Source organism: Atractosteus spatula, chromosome 7, assembly GCF_055471065.1.
Source record: "Atractosteus spatula isolate fAtrSpa1 chromosome 7, fAtrSpa1.hap1, whole genome shotgun sequence".
NCBI lineage: Eukaryota > Metazoa > Chordata > Actinopteri > Semionotiformes > Lepisosteidae > Atractosteus > Atractosteus spatula.
Window position 1 is genome coordinate 13,729,679 of NC_142712.1, and position 26,884 is coordinate 13,756,562.

General features: G+C 35.0%; 3 protein-coding genes across 3 annotated transcripts; 2 read left to right on the top strand and 1 right to left on the bottom strand.

Annotated features, from left to right (window-relative positions):
• Positions 1-3,210: 3,210 nt before the first annotated feature.
• LOC148830546 (olfactory receptor 52N5-like) lies at positions 3,211-4,149 on the top strand. The gene has a single exon (XM_088919898.1). It carries the CDS (start codon positions 3,211-3,213, stop codon positions 4,147-4,149), a length of 939 nt encoding a protein of 312 aa, XP_088776024.1.
• A 4,537-nt stretch (positions 4,150-8,686) lies between these two features.
• LOC148830547 (olfactory receptor 52N5-like) lies at positions 8,687-9,625 on the top strand. Its single transcript, XM_088922192.1, has one exon. The coding sequence runs from the start codon at positions 8,687-8,689 to the stop codon at positions 9,623-9,625; it is 939 nt and encodes a 312-aa protein (XP_088778318.1).
• A 14,844-nt stretch (positions 9,626-24,469) lies between these two features.
• On the bottom strand, positions 24,470-25,411 carry LOC148830548 (olfactory receptor 4D2-like). Its single transcript, XM_088919899.1, has one exon. It carries the CDS (start codon positions 25,409-25,411, stop codon positions 24,470-24,472), a length of 942 nt encoding a protein of 313 aa, XP_088776025.1.
• Between the last annotated feature and the right edge of the window lie 1,473 nt (positions 25,412-26,884).

Below are 26,884 nucleotides of genomic sequence, written 5' to 3' on the forward strand. Positions count from 1 at the left end.
TTGTCAGTAATAATATCAGTAGCAGTTTGAAATTATTCATTGTTATTAATAAATGACTTAGTGGTGTGTATTTTTTCTTTAAAATACCAATACCAGCCATATACAGTTTACATAATATGTTTATGTTCCTAAATTAATATTGTTTATGACCATCAGATGCGTTATGCTTCTCTTCATTTTATGCTCAGCTACTAAAATTTCCCTTTAGTTGTAAAATTCCATATAAATATTCAATACTAAGCAGATTAAAATGTGCACAGTAAAGAGATTAAATGATTAAATCTTTTCACTAATGACCAATGCACCACTAGTGCCACTGTTGGTCATTTTGGCCAGCGGTACGCCACGGTGGCTTGTGGGTAGTTGCGTGTGTTACGGGTTTGTACCTCGCAGTTTGAATGGCTGCATCTGTAGGAACAAGTAATACTGTAGGTTTATTCCATGCTGAAAAGAGAAGGAAGAAAACACAATGTTTCGGCTGAGGAGCCTTCTTCGGGTGTGAGAAAGACCGCAAAGATTGAATAGCATAGGAGAACAAAAGCTGGGAGAGTGGAGGAGGTGGGAGCAGGGGAGAGGCAAAGAGGCCACTCAGGTGGTACGAAGTGGAGAGAGGTAAAGGGAGGTGTGAAGTCGAAATCTGTATGTGAATAGAGAAGATTACATGAAAACAAGTCTGTCATTAAGAGAAGGGGGAAGGTGAACCAAGTTTCAAGATAATGTTTGTTTCTGATGTCTTTCTGCTATGGGAGTTAAGAAACCCTTCTTTGAGAACGCAGATGTTGAGATCAGTGTAATCATGGAGAACTCTTTAATCTTCACAGCCCTAACATGTTCTCTGAATCGGTCTCCTAGTCTCCTTCTGGTTTCCCCAATGTAGATACTGCAGCTGGGCATTTCCTACAAGAGATACAGTAAATGAGGTTGCTGGAGATGGCAGCACCGATGCAGTAATCGATGTATCGCTTGTAGAGGTCAGGGACAAAGCCAGTGTAAGAAGTGAAGAAGCGTCTTTCTACCCAACCAACAAAAATATAGCTGTGTCCCATTCTGGTGCCCATGGAAACTCTACTAACCTGCTGGTAAAAAAAGCTTATTAAATGAGAAGGCATTGAGTGCGAGTACCAATTCTGCAAGATGTAGAAGGGTGTGGGTGAATATGAGCACTGTGCGTTTGTCCAGTGTGTGCTTGAGGGCTGTAAGACCATCATTGTGGGGAATGACGGTGTAGAGAGATTTAATGTCCATTGTAAAAATGTAGCATTCAGGACCCTTAAACTGGAAATTGTTAAAAAGTTGGAGGTTATGGTTAGTGTCTATACTATTTGATCTTTGCTGTCTGCCCTGTCTTACTCACACCCGAAGAAGGCTCCACAGCGGAAACGTTGTGTTTTCTTTCTTCTCTTTTCAGCATGGGATATACTTATTACTTGTTCCTTTGCAGCCTTTGCATGCTGATGCAGCTACCCACCTGAACTACTGTACTTCAGCATATACAGTATACTGTATATATTCAGATTCTAAGTAAATCAATGCTATTTTAGCTAATAATCAATGCTAAATTAATGTTATTTTTTCACAAAAACAACAATGCCATAAAATGGTAGTGCATTAATTTCCTCTTTGTGCAAACAAAAGGCTGTGCCAATAAATGTAATCGTTTGACATCTGACTATATATAGGACTTTACCTGCTACAAAACTCCAACTTTCACAGTCTATGTCTTGGTCTGTCAAAACACAGACATTTTCTGAAATACCCCATTGTGTACACAAGTGCTTCATAAACAAAGCCAGTTGACCGTATCTGTGCTTCACAGGATTAACAAAATCTTTTCCAAACTTTGTCATGTGTCTGGACTTTCAATATATACTGTAGAATCAAAAAATAAGTCCAAGATGCTATTACAAATATTTCTTCATTTTGTTCTCAGAGTCTTATAAAATGATGTCTTTAATTCTTTCTGATTTTTTATACTGAAGTTGAAAGCAAAACTTCCAGCATGAAGCATTATATTTTTTAAAGGACAAAACATTCTTCATATCTTTATTAAATCCTGGACAAAAGCCCTCATAACATTCTTCACAACCTCATAACATTAACACAATTGTCTCAGGAGTGTTCACAAGGCATAACAACAGAAGATCTGATTCATGTTTTATACATACTGTAACTACATCTCACTAGCAGATCATTTTCCTGGGTTCTCCAAGGAGCTGACGTTTGCAGTTGTGCACACTGAAATACTGTAGAGGTTAGACATGCTCATTAGATCTGTGAGATGAGGCTGGAGCTGACAACTTACTTGAGTAAGTGCCGAGTTATCCATACCTGTAGATCTATACATGCATGGTATGATTAATAAACATAGATTTTTCTTCATGTTCTATGGTACACAGCCTTAACCATTATGCAGTCTTTATCAAATATTTTTAGATCAGAGGAGACCGATTGAGTGGTTGTAGTAGTGTAGATGTTCTACTTCAAAGTCTATACAAATTTCATGAAAAAAATAATTGAGAAAAAAATCTGTTTATTGAGTTTGTCACGTGAACATTGCTTCACTAGTTCACAAACTGTATTAAATTGACGTTGTTTGGTGTTTCCTATTTTACTTGTTAACAGAACTTTCCTTTCAGAGATGTTGTGATAGTGTGCGAGTCAAAATTCTATTAATTCTATTAATGCATTAGTAATGTTTCATAACCTGCATTAATCATTGCCAACTCTAGAACACAAATTAATTTAGTCTGATAAATTCACTATCCAGTTTCTCTGGAAGTTTAAAACAGCTCAGAATCAATATTTAGTTAGACAATGTTATTCCATACAATATTCAGAATAACAAAAATATAACAGACATACTAGGAACTGATTTAATTTGATTTTCTTTTCTACAGAAATTCTTAGAGTTTTCCATATCTTTTTTTCTTTTTTAATAATTTTCTCAATAAGTCAATAATATACTAATTTCTCTAATAGTTAAAATGTACCATATTTCAGTATATTTCATTGTGTATGACATAGCTTAGAAAGTCTTCTGAAACAAAATCATTTTTGTATATTTCTTTCTGTCACAAATTATTTTTATTAATAAAAATGCGAATCAATAAAGTGATGTATTAAGTTTATCAAATGTTATTAAAATATTCATTATTATTTTCTATTTTTCTCTTGTAGTTTCTTCTAGGGAGTCCTTTTGAAAATACCAGGATGGATAACCTCACTTTGAATGTCACTTTCAGCTTGGTCTTGGAAAGCTTTGCAATACCTCGTGAAGGAGTCTATCCAGCTTTTATTTTTGGAATGCTAAGCTACTGCATCATTCTCTTCTGTAATCTAGCTATTCTTCTTACAGTTGCTCTGGGAAAACATCTTCATGAACCTATGTATTTGCTACTTATTAATCTACCCATCAATGATCTCATTGGGGCAACTGCCTTCCTTCCTCAGTTAATGAAAGAAATTTTACTTGATACCAGAACAATAAGTTACCCAGCCTGTGTCACCCAGGCCTTCTTCATACACATTTATGGAGGTGGCTCTTCACTTATTCTGACAGCAATGGCTTATGATAGGTATGTAGCAATATGTTGCCCTTTAAGGTACAATGCAATCATGACAAATACATATGTAAGGAAAATTATTACACTGATTTGGATTACAGATTTGATATTGATGGTGGTGCTTTTTTCTCTTCTTCTGAGGCTGCCTCGATGCCAATCCATGATATCAGGCACTTATTGTGACAACCCATCTCTGCTAAGATTGGTTTGTGCAGACATTACCATCAATAATATTTATGGGCTGTTTATGACAGCTTTGATGCAATTGGTGTCTGTTGGAACAATCACCTATACTTACCTTCAGATACTTTTGACTTGTCTAAAGAACAAGCATTCTGATGCAAAGAGCAAAGCTATTCAGACTTGTGCTACTCACTTAGTTGTCTTTCTCATGTTAGAAATTTCAGGTCTTTTTACGATACTTTCATATCGTTTTGAGAGGGCTTCACCATTTTTAAGAAAAATGTTTGGGGCCTCTACATTAATATTTCCACCAATAATAAACCCGATTATATATGGACTTAAGACAAAGGAAATCAGGAGTAAGATAATATCATATTTTGATCACAAGATTGTTCCCTTCTAGAGCACAGTATTGGGTGGAATGAGGTACAGAGAAAAAGTCTGTGAACTGTCTAGGCCACTCTGCATCTTCATATACTGTATTTTTGCCCTAAAATGCAATAAGATTTTGAAGTTTTAAGAAAAGATAATTTTAAAAACAAAAAAAAAAAGATTAAACAAACTGAAAAAAGAACAGGCAACAATTGCACAAAACTGTGCTGTTAAGAAGTTATTCATCATATGTAATTGTTTTCCATTAAGTCACCTATTATGATGATTAATACAAAGAACTTTATATACAGTATACAGTAACATATACTGTAACATAAAAACCTTAAATAGGTTTGGATTATTTAACCAACAAAATGAATCAGCAGTGAATATCCTTGTGTTGATAGTTATGTGAACTCTTAGCTTCAGTAATATACGGCACTTTCTTGAGCAGCGATGAGTTCAGCCTAACATTTCCAGTAATTGTTTATCAGTGTCTTCCATGGGCTTTTATGTATTTTTGACCTTTTTTTAGCTTCAAGTTGATGATGTTTGAGGGATTCCGTGCATTCAGGTCATTTTACGTACTGTATATAAGACTGGACTGCCAAAACTCAGTGCTTGATTACTTGATACACAATTATTTAATTACCTGATTTTATTTATCCCTATTTATACTAAGTAAACTAGGGATTCACTTATTATTTCAAATATACTGATTTTTAATTATTCGTTTTTCTGTTTCATACAACTTTGCATCTCAAAACACATTGAGGTGGTAAATATAAACTGTTTTGGCTTTTTAGAAATGTTTGATTAAACAGTAGTGCCATGGTAAGATTAAATAATAATACTTTGTATCTTTAATAAACTTACACTACTACTAACCTTTCTTAATAATATTTAAATCTCTGTCTTCTTTTATGCGGCATCTTCCTGTGAACTCTTAAATTGCCTTTACATTTAAACACCTGCTGACAAAAGTCTGCTGAGAAGCCTTTCTGCACTTCCAAAGAATTTCCTGATTGAATGTATGAAACATGCAGACATTTTGAATTCTAAGGAATTCATTTTTAAATGTGCCAAAGTAAAGGGAAATCACAGGGAGTAAGAGGTAATGCATATTTATTGAACTTTAGAACTTTATTCATGTTAAAAGTTACAGACAATGAAATTATTACACTCTTAAATATGTTTAGAATGGAAGTTAACTGTTATTTATGTCATAGAAAATATCACATTAAAGTATCTTGTCATGTCTTTGATTTATGTAATGTCTTTATTTGTGTAAACACCATTTCACTATAAAATGTATTTTGGTATTAGTTGTTAGAAAGCTTTTTTAAAACTACTACTTTTTTACCCTTTAGGTTACTAGGGCAGTGTAGCTAAATACTGTATGTCCTTTATTATCAATTCCTTTCTTTTGCCAAGCTACAATTAAATTGTACCAGGTTTCATCTTTAGATCTGATGAATAATCATACAATTAATTTGGTGCTGAATTTCTGGATTCTCTTTTTTGTCTGTATATCTCTTATTATTATACTGAGCATCAAAAGAAACCTATCACTTAAAACTGTAACAGATTAACAATGTTATTATCAGAAAAGTGTCAAGAACTTTGTTCTAGAAGATGCCCAAACATTTCATTGAATAGACTTGACTAAGGGTTGGTTAGCTAAAGGACTACCCTGAAAGTGGTCTAATTCACATACATTACCAATAGTGTGTGTGACCACTGTTGTAGGTAATACATCTGTGTTGTACATCTGCACATCCCAGAGTATGTAGCAGATTGCAGCTGCTATCTTGTGAGACTCTGTCCCTTTCCTCCCTTACAGCCTAGAGAAATGTATGTTGTCGCTGTTCCCTGATTCCTAGACACTTTTTCTTCTTGTAGGAAAGCCATTGTTACACATGGAGCAAGAATATAAGCATTGTCTTGCTGGGATATTGTCACATCAGGATAATACTGCAAAAGGGCAGTTAAATGAGGTCTTGATTAACAAGGTGCTGTGCCATCAAGTTGCCAGCAATCACTACAAGTGTAGGTCTGTAGCTACTAGACACTACAATCCAGATCATCACATACTGTATGGACCCTCAATGGTGTTTTCTAGAGTATATGACAGTTAGATTAACGTTCTTCATGTCTGCACACTTGCTCTCATTCACCAGGTGCTCTACACAAAACCTTGATTCATATCTGAAGAGGACCTCAGATGGCTTCAGTGCTGGTTAGTCCACCTAACGTGTTGTTCGAAAATGCCAATGGCACAAAGACATTGTTCTCTAGATAAGTGGGGCATATTCAATCCTTTCTGTGTTATTCTTTTTAGGTATTCACCAGGCTTGACAACCAGAGGCATAAAGCACTTTATCATCTCCACCTTATAAACTTTTTTACAAGTTAAGGAACTTATTACTTATACCTACGGCCAATTGTGAATGATCAACTAATCAAAATGGTACCAAAATCATTTAATCAATATTCAACACCCATTTTATATTTTCTAAAAACACTTGGATGAATAAAGTGATGTGTTTTTTTGATGCTCAGTGCATTTTAGGGGAAAAACATAGTATTTGTATTTTTGTGTTCCATGTGATTTTAGATTGATTGACATCTTCTTACTGCTAGAAATACTCAGAATAGCAAAACTCTTATGGGTGGGTTGACTATTTTGGAAATTTAAAAAAAAACATTTTGAAAGAGGAAATTACCATGCCAGTATGTCCCGTACACTGTTTTACTTCTCAAAAACATAAAGTAAACAGGAGTTTTCATATTCACCAAAAATATCCAATCTAAATATAAATTCAATATGCAATTTAATTTAACAAAAAGTATTTTGGAATTCTTCTGTGCTATATTTTAGACTTCATACATAATGCACAGTGATATTGTAGTTTATATTTATTTAGTTTTTCTCATATATTAACATATTTGGGTTAATATATATTTCACACTGATTTATGTGTGGATTTGCTTTAAGAATAAACTGGCATCATTCACACTGGGTTTTATTGTCGCAGAAGACATACAGTATACTGTAATGATAAGCATGTTATTTCATGTTAGTCCAGATCTGAACTATGCCACAACTGTTCCAAAAAGCGAGCAAGTTTACCAAGTCATCCAAAACACTGAATCCAGTTAAGTTTGTGTCTGTTTTTCACAACTGGTCTTCAGGGTTAATTGAGAATATCCGATACTGTATATACTCAGATTCATCTTCATACAGCATCTTCCTGGGGCTTTAATTCTAATGTTCTAATGTTCTAATGTATACTGTATGTTCATTTCCTCTTTGTGCAAACAAAAAGCTATGTTCACAAATATAATCTTTAAGAGGTCCTATATAGGACTTCACTTGCCATGATAAAATTCCAGTTTTCACAGTTTATGTTTGTCTCGATCTCTCTGAAAACACAGAAATCTTCTGAAATGCCCCATTGTATATGTGCTTGCCTTATAAACACAAACAGTTGACTGTACTTCTGTAATTTTCCAGGATTGACAGGGTATTTTCCAAGCTTGGTAATGATTATCTGGTAATTTTTAAGCTGAGAGCAAAACTTTCATGATGAAGCACTAAGCATGGTATATATATATTCAAAGGACAAAGTGTACATCTTCATATCTTTATAAATGTCTGGATAAAAGACCTTAGATTTCTTCACATTTGTTGACACAAATCTCAGGAGTATTCACAAGACAACCAACTATCTGCTTCATGATTTATATATAACTACATCTCACTCACAGGATACTTTCCTGGGCTCTCAAAGGAACTGACGTGTTGCAGTTATGTGCATTGAAATAAGAGCTTAGTTTATTATGCTTTTGCTTATTAGACTGAGAACTGTGAGATGAGACTGGAGCTGACACCTTTTCTTAAGTAAGTGCTGAGCAATTATTAGATCTATACATGCTCACTTATTCGAAATGCTATGATTATTAAACATAGATTTTTTTTCTTCATGTTCTCTACTCACCTTTAATCATTATGGAGTCTTTAGCAAATATTACTAGATCACAGGAAATTTAAAAGAAAAGGAGCCTCTCTTTCAGATTGTGATGACACGTGAGTCAGAATTTTAGTAACAAAACTGTAACAAAACAAAACTCTTTGCCAGCTGTAGGACACCAATCTATTTAGTATTATAATTGTATTACTACAGTATGTTTCTCTGGAAATATAAATTACTTCAGTAACCCTGAGATAATGCTGGTCCGTGTTATTTTCAGTACAACAGAAAGAGAGTAGGTACTGTTTCAATTAATTATTCTGCAGTATCAGTAAGTAAATAATGTGTTTCTTTTATGGAATACTCTACCAGATTCCAGAATATTTTGCCCTGTACAACATGACTCAGAATGTCTTTTGAAATGACATTTCTGTTTGGTTCTTTCAAAACCTGTTAAAATCTGTTTCTTGTATATGAACAAATCTGGTGAATCAGTAAAGCTAGGTAATAGTTTTATCAAATTAATTTGATCATTTTTAATTTTCCAAGTTCTTTTTCTTGCTTCTTCTAGGGAGACATTTTGAAAACATCACAATGGATAACCTCACTTTGGATTTCACATCTAGTTTGATCCTGGAAAGCTTTGCAATACCACAGGATAGAGTCTATCCAGCTTTTATTTTTGGAATGCTAAGCTACTGCATCATTCTCTTCTGTAATCTAGCTATTCTTCTCACAGTTGCTCTGGAAAAACGTTTTCATGAACCCATGTATTTGCTGCTCATTAATCTACCCATCAATGATCTTATTGGGGCAACTGCCTTCCTTCCTCAGTTAATGAAAGAAATTTTACTTGATTCCAGGTCAATAAGTTACCCAGCCTGTGTCACCCAGGCCTTCTTCATACACATTTATGCAGGTGGCTCTGCACTTATTCTGACAGCAATGGCTTATGATAGGTATGTAGCAATATGTTGTCCTTTAAGGTACAATGCAATCATGACAAATGCTCATATAATGAAAATTATTATAATGGTTTGGGTGACAGACTTGATTATGATGATTGTGCTTTTTTCTCTTCTTCTAAGGCTGCCTCGATGCCAGTCCATGATATCAGGTACTTATTGTGACAACCCATCTCTGCTAAGATTGGTTTGTGCAGATGCTACCATAAATAATATTTATGGGCTGTTTATAACAGTTTTGATGCAAGTGGTGTCTGTTGGAACGATCACCTATACTTACCTTCAGATACTTTTGACTTGTCTAAAGAGCAAGCATTCTGACGCAAAGAGCAAAGCTATTCAGACTTGTGCTACTCACTTAGTTGTCTTTCTCATATTAGAAATTACAGGTCTTTTTACAATACTTTCATATCGCTTTGAGAGGGCTTCACCAATTTTAAGAAGAATGTTTGGGGCCTCTACCTTAATATTTCCTCCAATTATGAATCCAGTTATATATGGACTTAAAACAAAAGAGATCAGGAGTAAAATAATATCATTTTTTAGACAAAAGGTTCTGCCCCTTTAAAATAGTAGGTGCTCGGCTTTAATTTATTGCTGCCTTAGAGGAACAAGAAATCAAAGCATACAGTAATTGTTTTTACCTGAATTTAAGAATATTTAATACAATGAATGCAAATGAAGTTTTTCTTTAATTTCAATTTCAGGTTCACAGCTCTAACACATAAGGTTAAAATCATCAGTCAGGGAATTGCACATTTAATGTGTTTTTTGTGTGAAACAGTTGTATAACTTATCTCTTCTTAATACTTCTTAATCCTTTAAAAATGTGTTACAATTAATTTAATCTTAATGTCAACAATGGAATTATTAATATTCCGAACATATTGCTAACTATTTGTCCTTATGCTAAGATGTCTGACTTTGATTCTCTCAGACTTCCATTTAACTCTTAGAACTTTGATATTTTAACATCCCTCCTGAAGATAAAATGCTGATGGCCAGCCATGCTGGATTTGAAAACATCTTTCTGAGTCCTTGAGTGAAGCATGTAGAACCTGTGAATTATGTGGTTTTCAGTTGTGGAATGTGCCATATTTCAGTGAAATTAAAGGGGTTAAGAAGTAGTACAGAGCTCTGTAATTTGAATTGAAATTCAGGCCTCAATAAAGAAGCTTTGCTCCTTAACTTGTGCTCATAAGGGACATCTGTGGTCTCTCTGTTTAAATATTGTCCTGTTCACATGATAAGTTTTTCATTTTATTCCATATGTGTCAGGACATATTTTCTGTTAAAACCAAGGTATTGATTATAGAATATGTACATAGTTTGATATGTACAGTAAATGCCTTTGTACAGTATGTATTTCTTTACACAAAGCCAGTGTGTCCTGTAATATACACTGGCAATTTGACACTGTTGATTGGCCCTTACAATTTTGCATGGAAAAACTTTGATCATTCTTAATCTGGTGATTTTGCTCCTTCTCCAGTCTTATTGTTAGGTCCATTTTGACTGTGTACTAAAGGTCATAGTTGGAAACAATTGGTTCCATAACGCTGTGTTAAATATTTTTAAAATGGAGACGGTATCTCAAAATCTATTCTGCAATACAGGAACACTGATTTCTACTGTAATTTCCATTTAGAACTTCTTTTTATATGTGTATGTATGTGTGTTTAACTATGTATAAGAAAATTAAATTAAAGGGACTTTCTTACCTTTGTCTGATATATAATTTATCACTTTCCTTAATTGAATTAATTTGTGTAAAAAAAAAACGTTTTACTGTAAACATTTTCTTTTGCAGCTGGTGTTGCCCAATGTGTTCCACTGTGTTTTCAACGTTTTCTAAAGCTGTATGTTCTAATACATTTTAATGTCTCCATTTTTAACTTTAACTTTAAAATGACTAGGGCAGTGCAGCTGAACATTTTCTCTTTATTAAGTTATTATGTTACTCTGAAATAGTACATGAACATTTTGATGGTTAGGTCTGACAAATAACTGATTTGCTGTTGGCCCATATTATCTTATGTATTAACTGTGTCTTTTTCTGTTTCATACATTTAATTAAAAGAACTGACTAAAAATGTCCATTTCAAAGAAAAAGAAAAATATCCTGCCAATGAATTATTTCTAAACAGACATCTACAGTCTCTCCAAAGGAACAAGTAAAGGTTTATTTCATGCTGAAAAGAGAAGAAAATAAACACAGCGTTTCAGCTCTGGAGCCTTCTTTGGGTGTGGAAATGTTGTGTTTCTTTTCTTTTCGGCATGGTATGAACCTTTACTTTTTCCTTTGCAGCCTACGCATGCTCATGCAGCTACGTACTTGAACATCTACAGTCTGTTTCACATTCACTGTAAAGAATCAGGAAAACTTCTATTCCCCAGAATCTGGGGCAAACTAATACATTAAGTATTTTGTCACATGTTACTAAGAGTTTTTACCCTCTAAAAGCTGATTTTTCAGTATTTTCCAGGGAAGTAAATCAATATCTCACAAGTCACTAACTGTGTGGATTTTCAAATTGAAATGGATGTACAGTATAAAATATTTTTTTAAAATTAGTCATATAAACTCCTCAACATAGTTCATCACATCTGGTGTCCCACAGGACTGTTCTTGAATCATTTGACTAATAGCGCAAAAATATTTTCTGTTAGTCTCCTGCTAATGTGGTACTAGGTGATATTTTCACATCATTTTAAAACAGGATAGTTTTGCCTTTGTGATATGAGCAGACTAACATAATCTTAATAGAACATAATCATGCAACACAATAAACCACACATTGAGTCATGACGTCCTATGCATATACAGTAGTATGTTAACTAACTGTTTACCATTTTATGATTACGAAAAGTAATCTTTTACCTTTTCTTTTTCTGTAGATTTTCAGTTAGCTTCAGCTTTATAGTGTCAGTGTGGTCAGTTGAAAACAGATTATTGTGTAAATATTCTGAAATTGGGTGGATTGGAGGAATTGGGTGGATTGGAGGAAATTGGAGGGCATGCTAGTTGCATAGCTCCAGTGTAAACCATTAGTTCATAGCTCCATAATTTCTAGCTCCTTGTGTGCCCACCCATAGCCATTGAATGTAATTTATATTGACTGAATGGACAATTATTGTTCAACCATTGACATGTTACATGTTGTTAATGTTTAAAATACAGACATTCTGTAGTACACATACAGATCTCTGTGGGTTACCACGCCTTTTGAAGAATATTCATTTGTGGGACTGCAATAGTTTGTAAAACCACCAGGTGGAGCAGTGAAAGCTTAAAGTGGCGTGTGGAGCATTTGGGCTGTTGCCAGAAAACGCCTGGTGTCAAATCACTCTCAATGTTAAGGGACAGTCTTTTTCCTATTATAGAATTTGCTATAAGTTGTATACTGTTTAGACTTTTCTTAATTTTAAACTGTATACTACAGTATTTTAAATATTGAATTAATTAAATAAGAGAGTAACATTACAAAAATAACATTACTCAGTTCAATATATGAAAAACAGTTTATTATTCTACTGCGGCTTGTTATGCTTCTTTCAGGCTTACATCCGCATTGAGATCATCTATATTGTGCCTTAATGTAAATTTCAGCAATGAGTAATCAGGATAATTTAACTTTAATTTTCGATTTTGAAGAATATATTTAACACATACTGTAGTGTAGTGGCTTTAAAGCCATTCGGTCTCATACGTAATATATACGGTATCTAATGTACATACAGATGCAGCAATTCAAAACGGGTGTGGTATTTCGCGGCATACCCCGGTGGGCGTGTCGCGGTATCACGCAGTATCACGTGGTTAATCGCGTCATTTGATGTCATGCCGTAAAGTATCCGGCATCACCTTGTAAAACCGCCAGGGGGAGCTTAACCTCTCATGTACAGCATTTGAGCTTTTAAATTTGAACTGTGTATTACAGCATGTTAATCATCAGTCATTAAAATGTTGGTATATTTTATGAAAGCAAGATTGCTCAGTTGGACAAAAGTATACAACCTACCTTTATCAGAAATATTTATGCATCAAAGCCTTTACCGAAGATATTACTAATAGTATTAATAATGAATGACTTTGGACAAGCTGTATACTCAAAGTATAATTTCTTTAGCACATTTGTACAAGCACTTGGAATCTGTCCAAGCCTTACTTTGTCAGGCATTTTGTTTTACTTCAACGGGCATAAAAAACTCCCTTGCTTTTAACAGGGCATTTCATAATTTCTAACTACGAAAATGATTTAAAATGTGGCACTTATCATTCAACTAGAGCTCAAAATATCACAAGGATCCTCAAGAGCACAGCAAAGACTGTATTAAAAGATACTTGTATGAGATACATGAGAATCCAGGCTTTTTTATCAACGCTTTCTTTTCCGTATACCAGATATTATGGAACCACTTCAGAAGGGTGTCAGCCAGTCAGATTCCAGGAATCGGTACTTTAAAGGAAAAATACACACCGGTATTCCATTTCTTCCTAAACATTTTAAGCATCGAAGTATTTAACTAACATGTGAAATAGCGTGTGAAAAAGTGGTAGTTTTAAGCTTTTCTGCTAATATAATATGGAATCGCGTATCTAAATAATTTAATAACGATATGATTATATTCGTGTACTGCGACAGGGCTGTGTAGGGCTGTTTCGCCTCTCTTTTCATGTGACTTCCCTTGTAGCCCACTGGTCTACGTGCCCGATTACCAACTCATGGGTTGTATGTTCAAATCCAGCTGGTGCTGGACTTTTCTTTTAACAAACATTTCTTCGAAAAAATAGAATAGCAATATTATGGACAATCAATTGACTTTTATATTTCAAAATATCACAACATGATCGATTCTAAGTCATTTTTGATAACAATGAATAGTCACCTTCTTCCCTTCTGACAACGGTCCCTGCTTCTGCTTCCTGCTTCTATTGTGTGTGTGTGTAATAGAGTAAATTTTTATAGAGAAATGGAGGCTGGACAGTATGCGTTACAATATAAACATTTATATTGATTTAAATCGTGTTTTTATTTAAATCACAAACGCGTGTTTAATTATATGTGTTTTTTTAATCATAATCAGACTAATGCAACATAAATTGATACAGTATCTTTGTCTTCTAAGTATCTTAATAAACTTTCAGCATAGCTTTCTACCCGTTTAGATTTATTTTTCTTGGGATTTTGGGATCAAACGTGGAAGGATTAGATTGTAATCGTTTTTATTTTTCAAATACGTTTAAGAAAAGTGTAATCTATACCTGCCCAGACTGTACGCCTTCCTAAACCCTGCCTTTCACTCCTGTCCTGCTCTTCCCCGCGCACCCAAGCCGGGCGCTCTTCGGCCTCTGCCCGGGACGAATGTATATTTTGATATTTACACCCGGCGCGGCACCGAGGGAGCGTCTGCAGTTATAACTTAGTTTTTAAAATTAGTCAAGCAATATGAAGCATCTCCTTTTACTTTTAAGTCCCTTAAATACATTGAGCACAGCTTTCTCACCACTTAAGATTACTTTTTGATACCATCCTTACACAAAGCAGAAACTTTCCGATGACATACAGTACAAGTGGAAAGATTACAGATTTTAATCGTCTTTAATTTTGTTACGTTATACGTTTTAGGAAGGTTTCATCTAAACAAACACCACAAAACTATTCTCGATTGTATTTCTGAATGTTATGTTACACCTACAGTAGTTCACTGCTTTAAATACATCGAATTAAGACACCCAAATTAATAATGTAACATGCCACTGTTTGTGCATGAACAAAGTTATACTGAGATTTCCTTAGATACGCAATTAAAAAAAAAAAATGTTGAATCCCCGGCGGAACACATTCCATAAGAATCAGCGCTTTTACAGTATATATCGCCTTTAAAGGTGGCTTCTCAAAACGCTTTACAGGATAAAAACAACAAGAACAGCAACAACAACAATATTGTATTTCATTGCACTTTGAAAACCAAGTAATAACTTAACTATATGTGCAAACGTTTCATATGTTGCTGTTGTGAATGCCTGTGGAGTGTATCTTATTTGCCTTACGTCCTGGTTATCTCGCTCGCCCTCCCCCCCTCTCTCCCTCAATTCAATTCAGTTCAAGGTGTTTTATTAGCATGACAGATGGGTACAATCAGTGTTGGGTATTTACTTTGCTTTGAGATTCCACTTTTAAAGGTGATATATAAAATTTTAACTAAAATAAATTGATATCTTTGTCTTCTAAGTATCTTAATAAACTTTCAGCATAGCTTTCTCCCCGTTTAGATTTATTTTTCTTAACTAGTATACTTTAGATCTTTTTTTCTGAACCGGGGAAAATCTGATCATGTTTCTCTATAACAATAATAAAAAAAAACATTATTTTACATATCACCTTTATGTGAAATCACATAAAAAATAGTCTTCTTTAGGTGTGAGGGTAGGAGTGGATCGCAGCAGGCATAATCGGCAAATTAGGAAAACAAAGAACAGGACAGGCGAGACGTTTATCCAGAGAGCGAGTGATCAGAAAAAGGAACAGCTGTTACACCCAGGTTTTACGCTCTCTCTCTGTTGAATGAATGAAAGCATTTTATTAAAAACGCGTTTGCGTTTGTCTGGGTATTTACTTTGTAATCTGTGGTTTACATCTACTGTATTGTTTTGAGATGCCACTTTTAAAGGTGATATGTAAAATAAAGTTTTTTATTATTGTTATAGAGAAACATGATCAGATTTTCCCTGGTTCAGAAAAAAGACGATTAAAATCTATAATCTTTGCACTTGTATGTCATCGGAAAATACAATCAGTTTCTGCTTTGTGTAAGGATGGTGTCAAAAAGTAATCTAAGTGGTGAGAAAGCTGTGCTCCTCAAAGCGCTTTACAGGATAAAAACAATAACAACAATAGTGGCTGGGCAAACGATTTTTTTATAGAAATACAAAATGAGATACTGTATAATGATGTGCATGAACAAAGTTATACTGCAATTTTCCTTAGATACGCGATTAAAAAAAATAAATTTTTTGAATCGCCGGCGGAACACATTCCATAAGAATCAGTGCTTTTATACAGTATATCGCCTTTAAACACATATATTTAAACACGCGTTTACGATTTAAATCAAAACATGATTCAAATCAATATAAATGTTTATTTTGTAACGCATAGGTGACTATTCATTGTTATTAAAAAGACTTAAATTCAATCATGTTGTGATATTTAGAAATATAAATTTGTTTGGTGCGAGTGAGGTTTTATTTAATCTCTGACCAAGGGAAACGTTTCATTTTTTCAAAGAAATGTTTGTTAAAAAAGGAAGTCATAGTTCCAGTGGGATTCAATCACAGACCGTGTGACATGGGAGTCAGGAACCTAACCCACAGCGCCACCAGCACAGTCACATGCAGAGTGCTGAAAAAGCACTACAGAAACATTATACACAGAAGCATAAATTACCTTACACTCAATTTAAACACAAGCTGTCTTTAGCCCTCTAAGCTGGTTCATACAGAAATGTAGAGAACCAGGCTCAGAACACACAGCTTCATTAGCGAATACATATGCAGGACAACTGGAGAAGAAGTTTTACAGTGGATGGATTTTTAGAAACTTCCCATCAGTGACATCACTGAAGTCAACTCCTAGGTAACTGTTGTGTGGATAGTTTCACAAGAATCAGACAAAGGTTTAAGCATCGCTTGTTCTAGATAAAACTGCAAAAAAAAACAACAACCCATAATGTACTTCTTTGCGGCTCTGTTTGCCCAAATCATATATTCACAACGTGAAATTAGAAAATAATATTACGTAACCAAAATCCGCAAAATGGAAACAGAACCTGTGTAATGGCAGAACCTGTGGCATACCGTTTCGCGCTTCTTATCAGTTGCTCAAAAGTAATTTGACCGTATGAAATGCATAATATAAACCTAGAAACATATACATGAGCAGTATTTACGTAGTATCGGTGTCAAGACATACCTCTCAAATACTGTAAATCAAGTTAAAAATATCTCAAGACCGATTCTGGTCATAATGAAACCATGTTTCGTGTATGTTTTCTTTAAAGTACCGAGACCAGCCATATACTGTATGTTTATGTTCCAAAATTAATATCGTTTATGGCCTTCACACACGTTACAGTATGCTCCTATTCTTTTTATGCTCAGCTACTAAGATTTCCCTTCAGTGGTAAAATTCCATATAAATATTCAATACTACAACGGGCACAGTAAAGACGTTTACTGTAAATCTTTCTACGACAGACCAACGGACCACGAGTGCCCCTGTCGGTCAACCAATCACGTACCGCGCGTCATCGTGCGTCACAATGCGCGACACCGTAGCCAATTACCTCCGGTACGTGTCTGTACCGCTCACTTTGAATGGCTGCATCTGTACAGTAGATGGTAGTGGTAGGTACAGTAAGTATGAAAACTACAAAGTATACACAGTATTCCACTGTCTTCATAAACATTTTATGCATCAATGTCTTTAACTCGGTAACTTGTGGTGGTTATTTTGGAAAAGTTTTGGTGTGCCTGTTCTAACTATATTAAGTTTATATACTTCATAAAAAGCTATTACATTTTATCCTTTTCAAAGAATACGTAATAAGAACACTTGATGTTATTATTGTAAAAAAAGGCGCAATGCTGATTTAATACCACACGAAAGGGAATATTAATGTAAGCTTAAGTCCTGTAGTAGTTTTGTTCAGTTGAGCAGTTTAAAATGTTTTTGAGTTGTATGGAGTTCATCCTAGGATAGGGGGAGATCAGGAAGAGAATGGGAGGGAACTTGGAGTAGTAAAGGTGGCTATTCAGTAATAAACTGCAAACATATATATACTGATGGAAAAAAGAAATGCAACACCTCCTCCTCCACACTCTGCCCCTCCCGTCTGCATGGAACAGGCTGAAGAGTGACTCATCCATGAAGAGGACCTGATGCCACTGCTGACAAGCCCATCACACCCTTTGTCTGGCCCAAGCCAGTCGGGTGTGACGTCTAGGAGGTGTGAGCAGAGGGCCTCTGACAGGTCACCCTGCTCTAAGGCCAGCAGCATGGACCCTTACTGTCCTGTCACTGATGCAGGCATTGTGTCTGCCAGAAGTTTCAGCAGCAGTACGGATGGCAGATCTGAAATGATCTCTCAGATGGACCAGTCTGATGTGTCAATCCTGCTCTGGTGTGGTCACTCGAGGGCGACTGGATCTTGGACGGTCATCTGTCCTGCCAGTCTGCTGAAACCTTCTCTGCAGTCGGGACACATAGGAGCGGCTTACTCCATAGTGTCTGTCAACGCTGGCACATGACATGCCTGCCTGCAGCATGCCAGTGGCCCTCTCCCTTGCTTCTGGTGACTTTTGAGGTATTATGGAATGCACAGAAAACTGACTATGTGTGGCCTTGTTCTTGCAGTGACCTAAGCTTTGAATTAAGGCCTTTTTAAAGGTGGGTACAAATGCATCTAATGAGCTTTCGTGTGATTGGCAAGTTGCAATACCTCACTGCACATACTGTATAGCTAGAAAATGTTGCGTTTCTTTTTTCTATCAGTATATACAGTCTCTCCATCCAGCTCCCATCTATACCTGCAGAGTGTTTAACCACCATCTAAAATATTTCACACATACTCTACTGTAGTGGCTTTAAAACCAAACAGTATTATACTATATACTGTATATGGTATATTTACAAAGCATACAAACACACTGCTGTTCACTGCCATGTATGCTACTTTTTCGGTATGTATGTGGATCTGACTTCATGGGATTCATGTGTATGGAACGGCAGGAAACAAGATCCGGTGGGGGGGTAATTTTGATTACGCTATGAATGAGTCCCCGAGTCCCTGAGGCATACCATCCATGTTTCGAAATTATAAAAAAATAAACCCTTGTTGAGTTTGCACGAGAGAGAAAAGGTACCTTTTGAGAAGTCATGTGCTGCTAGAAAATCAGCTACTTTGCAAGCAGTACATGACTTCTCAAAAGGAACCTTTTGCTTGAAGATTTTCAAATCTGTCTGTACTGTAGCTTTATTTAATTAAGCAGAAAGTCACCTTGCTCTTACAAGTGGCTCTGTTGGCAGAGTTTGTGTTAACACACCACACCCTTTTGAATGAATTTTTATCACCTTTATCACCTTTGTCTGTCCTGGGGATGGGGGTTGGGGAGAGTGATGGAGAGTGAAATAAATGCCCACCAGCACTTTCCCTGTGCTGACTAGCACGAAACAATCCCCCCCGAACTTTTTCCGAGCATCTTGGAGATGGTCTGGAGGTTCATTCATGTTTTAACGTTATTATTCAAATTAATATTTGATATGTACAATTATCAGAAATGTGAATATAGTTTGCATAGTATTTTACTGTGAGAGAATTGCAATTATATTTGTCATTGTACTAACAGTTACTGTACAACAGATATTTCACACCTGAAAACACAGGGTTTTTATTATACTGGGAGTGTGAAGATTGAGTGAGCACTGGGGCGCATAGTGAGATTAACACAGTGAGATTACTGAATTGGATAATTTTAGTAAATTTCTTGACAAATGTCTGGATTTTCAGTTTCACAAGGCAAGAGAAAATTGTATCAAGCTGTGAATTAGCTACATGATATTGCCTCCGTGAAGTTATTTGGAAAGGGGGCTAGTGATCAGCGACCTTTACATTGTAGTGCCCATAGTTTTAATATAACAGTGTATTACTTTGATTTTGCAATGATTGACTTGTGATTTTGCAAGTATGATTTTTATATGTTTGTAATCGCTATTCTTGCAAATACATTTTGTATTGTTATTTAGTTTGTGTCTGCTTGTTAGTTGGTGGGCAAACGTTCGAGATGAAAATTCTTCCACAAGGAGGGTACCTTTAAAGTGGAGAAGACGGCAGTGAAAGTGTTTCGGCTCTGTATGTCGCTTAACCCATTCCTCTTTGGCATTTTAGTGATAGAGGTGGGAAGACACCCCCCTCCCCCCACCATTCTGTGTCTGAATCGCACTAGGTGAAAGAGAGTAGGGAGATAGCTTAATTTTAAATTATATTTTACCTTAATTTTTTTATTTTATAAGCTTGGATTTTACTTATTTTCTGTCAGATTTACTTATAGTCAGATTTAACGTATATCTGAACAAAGTCTTGTAAATTAATGTTTTTACAGGATGTGCGAGAAGTGCAACAATTTATTACAGTGCAAATTTTAATATTAATTATTGATTACTAATAGTCTATGCTAACACCCAACTTTCTTATTAAGATGTATATAAAATATTGAACCATGTGTTACATAAATTCATAAATACAGTCGAGAATAGTCTGTGGTATTTGTACAGATGAAACTTTTCAAAAATTTATTACAAAATTAAAAATGATTAAAGTGTATAATCTTTCCACGTTTAATGTCATTAGAAAGAACAAGAAGCTCCCGCTGTTTAATGATGGTTTAAAAAATAAAACTAACTGGTTAGAAAACTGTTTAATGATAATTAAAAGACTTGAAGTTAAAAGAAATGATTTATGTTACTCGATTAATTTTATAAACTAAGTTTTAAAGGCAGACGCGCTTGGTGCCATAAGCGCTGCAGTCTTCTCAGACTGAGATCAGTGGGTAGTGTGCTATTTTCTCAGCGACCTGCTGATCTGCTTCACACCATGGGACTTTTTCTGTACGAAACATGTTGGGTTTACAAAATTAAAGGGTTTAAAATATTTAATTAAAAAGTAAAATTAAACTAACAGCTTACAAAAAGATTCTGAGCTGATCACGAGGAAGAAAAAACGCCTGTTTTTCTTGCATAAAAAGTGGTTTTTAACTATCTAAACCCTAAATTTTTTATATCTCTTAAAGTCATGCAATGTCTAAGTAAGGCAGGGACACATTATTCTTTCTTATTTTCGATTTTCTTTAAAAAAATTAAAGAATCAGTTGTCCATCGTGCCGTACAGTATTATGCGACATTTTATTTTATGCTTCGACTGATGCATATAAAATATTGCATAATGCGTGTTATAGTAAAAAAGTAATTATTCTGCTTTATATCTGGTCAGGCATTTCACATACATACATTTAGTTCCATCCATTTTCTAATCTCTTTATCCAGTACAGGGGAGCTGGAACCTATCCCAGCAAGCAACAGGCGCAAACCAGTTGAATAATGTAATGAACGGCTGAAATACAGATTGTACGAGCCAGTTGCAATGCGGTGATGGCACCAACCTCTACTCCCTGTGCATAAGAGGGATGTTGGCCATCCGATCTGATGAAGGCCTTCTTCAGCTCTGCCGGCAATATCCCTGTTGAGCAATGCTGAAGACCTGGGTTCGATCCTGAGGCGGGGGACGAACTGGGGCAGGAGTGGCAAGTTCAGAAACCCAAGAACCCAAAATCGCTACATTTGTGTCAGGAACAGGATGGGATAGCCCTTTGCCAAGGATGGCGAAAATTTAGTGGGGGAGAGTATAACAAATGGCTGACATACAGGTTGTACGAGCCGGTTGCAGCGCGGTGATGGCATCACCCTCTTTTTCCCTGTGCATGACAGGGATGTTGGCCTCCCGGGGTGATGAAGGCCTTCTTTAGTTCAGCCGGCCATATCCCTGTTGAGCGATGCTGGAGACCCAGGTTCAATCCTGAGGCGGGGGATGAACTGGGACAGGAGTGGCAAGGGCAGAACCTGAAATTACTACAATAGTAATTTTTGCATTATGAACTCCCTTACACCTGGGATCCGCTTTATTCAAACTAAGGTTTCTAAAAATGCAACCAGGTAATAGATTTTGTTTAAATAAAATTTGTGTACAATTTCACAAATCACGATCTTTAAAATGCCCTTGGTTTGAAGGCTCTGTGTCATTTGTTCTCAAAGTTATTTACATCTGAAACATCCTGTATCATAAATAGGCATTTTAATAAGAAAGCGAAGGTTATGAAAACCGGAGAAAACAAATGATGCCGAAGAAAATTATTGAAATTCATTCATTCATTCACGAATAAATTCATTGTTGATAATGATCAGATACGTTATTATAGTTTAGTTTCAGTGGTCTTTTTAGTACCACTTTGTTATTCTCAATTACAATATATACCATTTAGTTCTAAGGCTTGTTGTAAAGGCTTGTATTAAAACTGCCCTACGGCAATGAATAAAGTATTTTAAATTGAACTGAATTAAACTGGTTGAACTGCTTTTTACTCCCACTGTTGACAGTATTCACGTTTGCTCATTCATATTTTAATATCATTTAACATCGAACACGTGATATATCAAAATAATAAATAAGTCAATATATCAATAATATTAACTATTTTATTTTTTAAGAAGCAGTCTTTATTAGAAGAAAAACTTGTGCCGTAAGCAGGAATCAAATCAAGGTCTCTGAGATCAGAGGTGCATGTTCCAACTCACTGCACCAACGCACCGCTTGGAAACATAGCTGAAACGGATTGGTTAAAATGTTTCCAATGTAATCACGAGTGAATGAGTCAAAGAAATTGATGCAGATTTTACAAAGAAAGTAGAATACAGTCATACTACATGCTACAAAAATATATTAGATTTAGATCCTTAAAGTAATATTGTTATTAATTTCTTTAGTTACACGATTCCATATTATATTCCCTATTAAACAGATTCTAAAAAGAACAAGACTTTTAACTGAAACAATGACAGCAAGGATTAATAGAAAAGGTTAAAACATTACAGCTTTTTATGAAGTATATAAACTTAATATAATTAGAATGAGCATGTCAAAACTTCCAAAATAAGTACAGTGACTGAATTAAAAACTTTGATACATAAAATGTTTACAAAGATGGTGGAATTCTCTATAATATATTTATATATAATATATTTATAAACCTAAATTAATATGGTTTATGACATTCAGATATGTTATGCTCCTGTTATTTTTATTCTCAGCTACCAAAAGTTGCCTTTAGTTGTAAAATTCCATGTTACTATTCCATATTTAGCGGATTTAAACATGCACAGTAGAGAAATTAAATTAAGCAATCATTTCACTAACAACAAATGCACCACAAGTGCCACCTGTCGATCATCTTTGGCCAGCGAATCAGGTGCCGTGGTAACCTGCAGCCCCAATCCAGCGTTACAGGGTTTTACCGCAGCCTGGCAGTGACAGGTGCCAGGAGTTGCTATTTTTATAACAGAGAGAATATTGGTCCACTAATAACAACCTTACCCTGGCAGTGCTCTGTATGGTACAGCCTGGGGAATCCTGGTCACAGACACAGGCTTCAGCTAGCAACAGGTAGTCAATACAGCTCGCCTTATGGTTTATGTTCAAACCTTTACTGGATCAACTTCTTGGGACCACCCAATATGAGAGCTTTATGTATAGAATATATAGCATTAATTGGCTAAATCTACCACTTTATTTTTAGAACCCTCTGGGACTGGCTCTCCTAGATCCTCAATACCCAAGGTGTGAACAGTGGAATATTTGCTCCATAAGTTGCTAAACTAGTAACAGGTGTTACTAATCTCTGTGGATACATTATACAGTAGGTCAGGTATATTGTCCCTTGCTGTTTAGAGAAGAGATCTCCTGTCATAGTTTTATATACTGTAGCTCCACTCATTCAAGAGTTTTTGCACAGTGGCTGGATTTATCTTGACTAATACCACCAGTACTTGGTTTAATTTAATAATTAAGAGCTTTGATGGAAAGAAATTCAGAAAAAAAACTTTCAGATGTGATAGATTATAGGTGTTAGAATTTTGACAAGTGTTTTTGAGAAGGTTTTTTGAAGATTTGGTTAAAGAGCTTTTGAAGTGACAAACTGTCTTTATGAAGAATATCATACATCAGGAATTATAAAACAGGTGTATAAAACTGATGATCTGAACTGAATTAGGCAAACATGCCAAACTTCTGAAATATGTCAGAAGTTTAACATTTCTAAATCTGACTAATTTAATTAATTACATTACAGTAAAACCATAAGTAGTGGGTTCAACTTGAAACATAAAATGCTTATTTAAAATAAATATTTCCAGGACCTGCCTGCTGTCTGACTGATTTTCTATTTATTAACAATCGACTGGCATTCTTCTACCACAATTTATCCCTTGAGCTATTAAATATTTAAACAAATTTGCTAGAATATATAGAAATAATTAAGGTTTTTATTCAACAGTTTTTCATTAGTAATGACACAGACAAACTAAAATATAGTACAAAGTGAGACTGTAAATTATTATTCAGTGTTTTGTACTCAAAACTGGCAATAAAAAAAACGATTCATTTTGCAAAAGTGAAATCAGCATTACACTGGAGTTCAATACACTAGATGAAGTGGTGTAAAAAAAAGTATCACCACTTTCAAGAAATATCTGTAATCATCCACTCCACCTGCGTTCTCTTTGCCCAGAACCTATGCTTTCTTTTATAAAAAATATCTTATTACTAAAGCTCTTCTTAAAGAATTTTTTATTTCTTTTGTCTTAATCCCATATATTACTGGATTAAGAACTGGAGGAAATATGACAAAGGACATTCCCATGAATCTACGCAGGTTCAGTGGTGTTTGAGGGAATCGATAAGCAAGAATAATAATGAGGCTAGAAAATTCATAAATAAGGAAAGCAAGTAAATGTGTTGCACATGTGTAAAGAGCTTTAGTTTTTGATTCAGACTCCTTGCTTCTGAGGCATGTGGAGAGAATTCTGCCATACGTAAAAACAACAGAAAATATCCCTATTACATGAAGAATACCTGTAATAAGTAACCCATAGATATTATTTACACTAGTATCTTCAGCACAGGTTGCTAGAAGTAGAGTGGAATTCTCACAGTACAAATTTGAGAGAACGGTTCTACAGAAAGGCAATCTTAAAAGGAGTGCAAACAGGGTGCTGATCAATACAAAATCGAAGACCCAAACAAACACAATTAGTTTTGTCACAGTGTTACCTGATATGATTGTATGGTACCTCAAAGGGTGACAGATTGCAATGTACCTATCGAAGGCCATCACTGCTAATATGAGAAGAGTCGCACCACCATACATGTGAACACAGAAGGCTTGAATGAGACAGAAAGGGAAAGTAATTTTCCTTCTTATAGACACTAAATCCATAATTACTCTGGGAATCACAGCAGAGATCCCTATCAAGTCATTAACTGACAGGTTGAAAAGAAACAGGTACATTGGCTCGTGTAAGCGCCTGTCAGTAGCAATAAGAACCAGAAGACTCAGGTTACAGAAAACAGAAAATAAGTAAACAATAATTGCAATGATGACAGTCAGATATACACCTTCAGGGGTCAAATCAAAACCAGCTAATGAAAAGCCAGCTGTCATTACATTTATAGTCCCATTTTCCATGATTTCTTCTTTAAGAGACCTGAAAAACATACAGAAATACATTTACATTTTTTGTAAACTTATGCATAAAAAAATATAATTTATTTTTTGTTAAGCTTATGTCCAAATAAAAAAAAAATAATTTTCACAAAACGAACATATAGACCTGATGCTGATTGTGGTTTAAGAGAACTGCTACATTTCTAAAGGATTGTGTGAAACATGTACAGATAAACAGCAAAGTCATTAGTCAAGTTTTACTGTATAACAAAAATTAAAAAAAAACCTTGCTAGGTTTAATCTCTTTTTGATATTTAGACAGATTACAGTGATGAAGCATCAATTACATTATAAATAAAATTAAAATAATAAACACATCTGTAGGCATCCATACACTGGGCCACTCATCTTGACTGGATGAAGTATAATATTGAGTATACAATATTGAATTTAGTATTTATGTAACATAAATAAAAATAACAAAGGTTCCCTAAAATTACATAAAGGTGACCAGGTCCTAGTGATACAAGGACAGATAGCTCCTAGAGCAGAGCCTACAACATTTTCTAAATTCTATAAGAAATATCCTTACTTGCTTAGTGTTGATAGTTTAGAAAAACAAACATTATTGTCCTTCTATGCAAGTTTGAATTTGATCCCCTGCTTATCAATCATTAAATCAGTTCAAACTAACAAAAATACAACATAGGATTTTCTACATCATATTGAATCAGATGAGAGGGAAAATATTAGTTTAAATGCTCTCTTTTGTGATGATCATTACTTAAATACAGCATGTGATTATGCAGAGGGAAAGAATCTTGTGAATTTTCTTCAGTTATATTCACATGCAGCCTCATTTGATTATCCATCACTTTATCATTATTTATTATCATTAAACCAGCAAGGAAACATGACTATTCTAAAAGTATGAATCATATAACAATGCATTTTTTAGCTTATGAATAACTTACCTTAGGCTAAAGAAGGTAGATTAAAGGTAAGTAAGTCAGTGCTCTCTTTGACTGCTTTAATAAAAAAGTGCTCAGTTGCCTAGATACAAACTTAGTCCACTAGGAAAATTCCTGTACCATGTGATTAGATGCTACTAAAAAATACCTTAATTATTTTTGAGAGTTTGGTGAAACCTGTTAAACAAGAGATAAGATATGAATTTATTGTCCACCAAAAGTGTACAATTTTGTCTTTGCCAAATGTAAAAAACTACCAAAAGTACACTAAACATAAAATAAATGCACACATACTGTACACACCTCTTGCCCTATATTACATTACCATTACACATAATCCTATGGCTCCATACAGGAAACAGTCATTTAGTTGCAGTTAGTATACTGACTTCACAGGGAACAAAGGATTTCTTGTGTACATGTTTCTTAGTCACAGGCATTCTAAACTACCTCCCTGAAGGAAGCAAATGGAAATGGGAATGAAGAGGGTTTGAAGGGTCATCCATGATAAGCTGAGCTTTCT

Excerpts from the sequence above, each read along its gene's own strand:
- LOC148830547 (XM_088922192.1), top strand. The coding sequence starts at position 8,687 with ATGGATAACCTCACTTTGGATTTCACATCTAGTTTGATCCTGGAAAGC.
- LOC148830546 (XM_088919898.1), top strand. The coding sequence starts at position 3,211 with ATGGATAACCTCACTTTGAATGTCACTTTCAGCTTGGTCTTGGAAAGC.
- LOC148830548 (XM_088919899.1), bottom strand. The coding sequence starts at position 25,411 with ATGGAAAATGGGACTATAAATGTAATGACAGCTGGCTTTTCATTAGCT.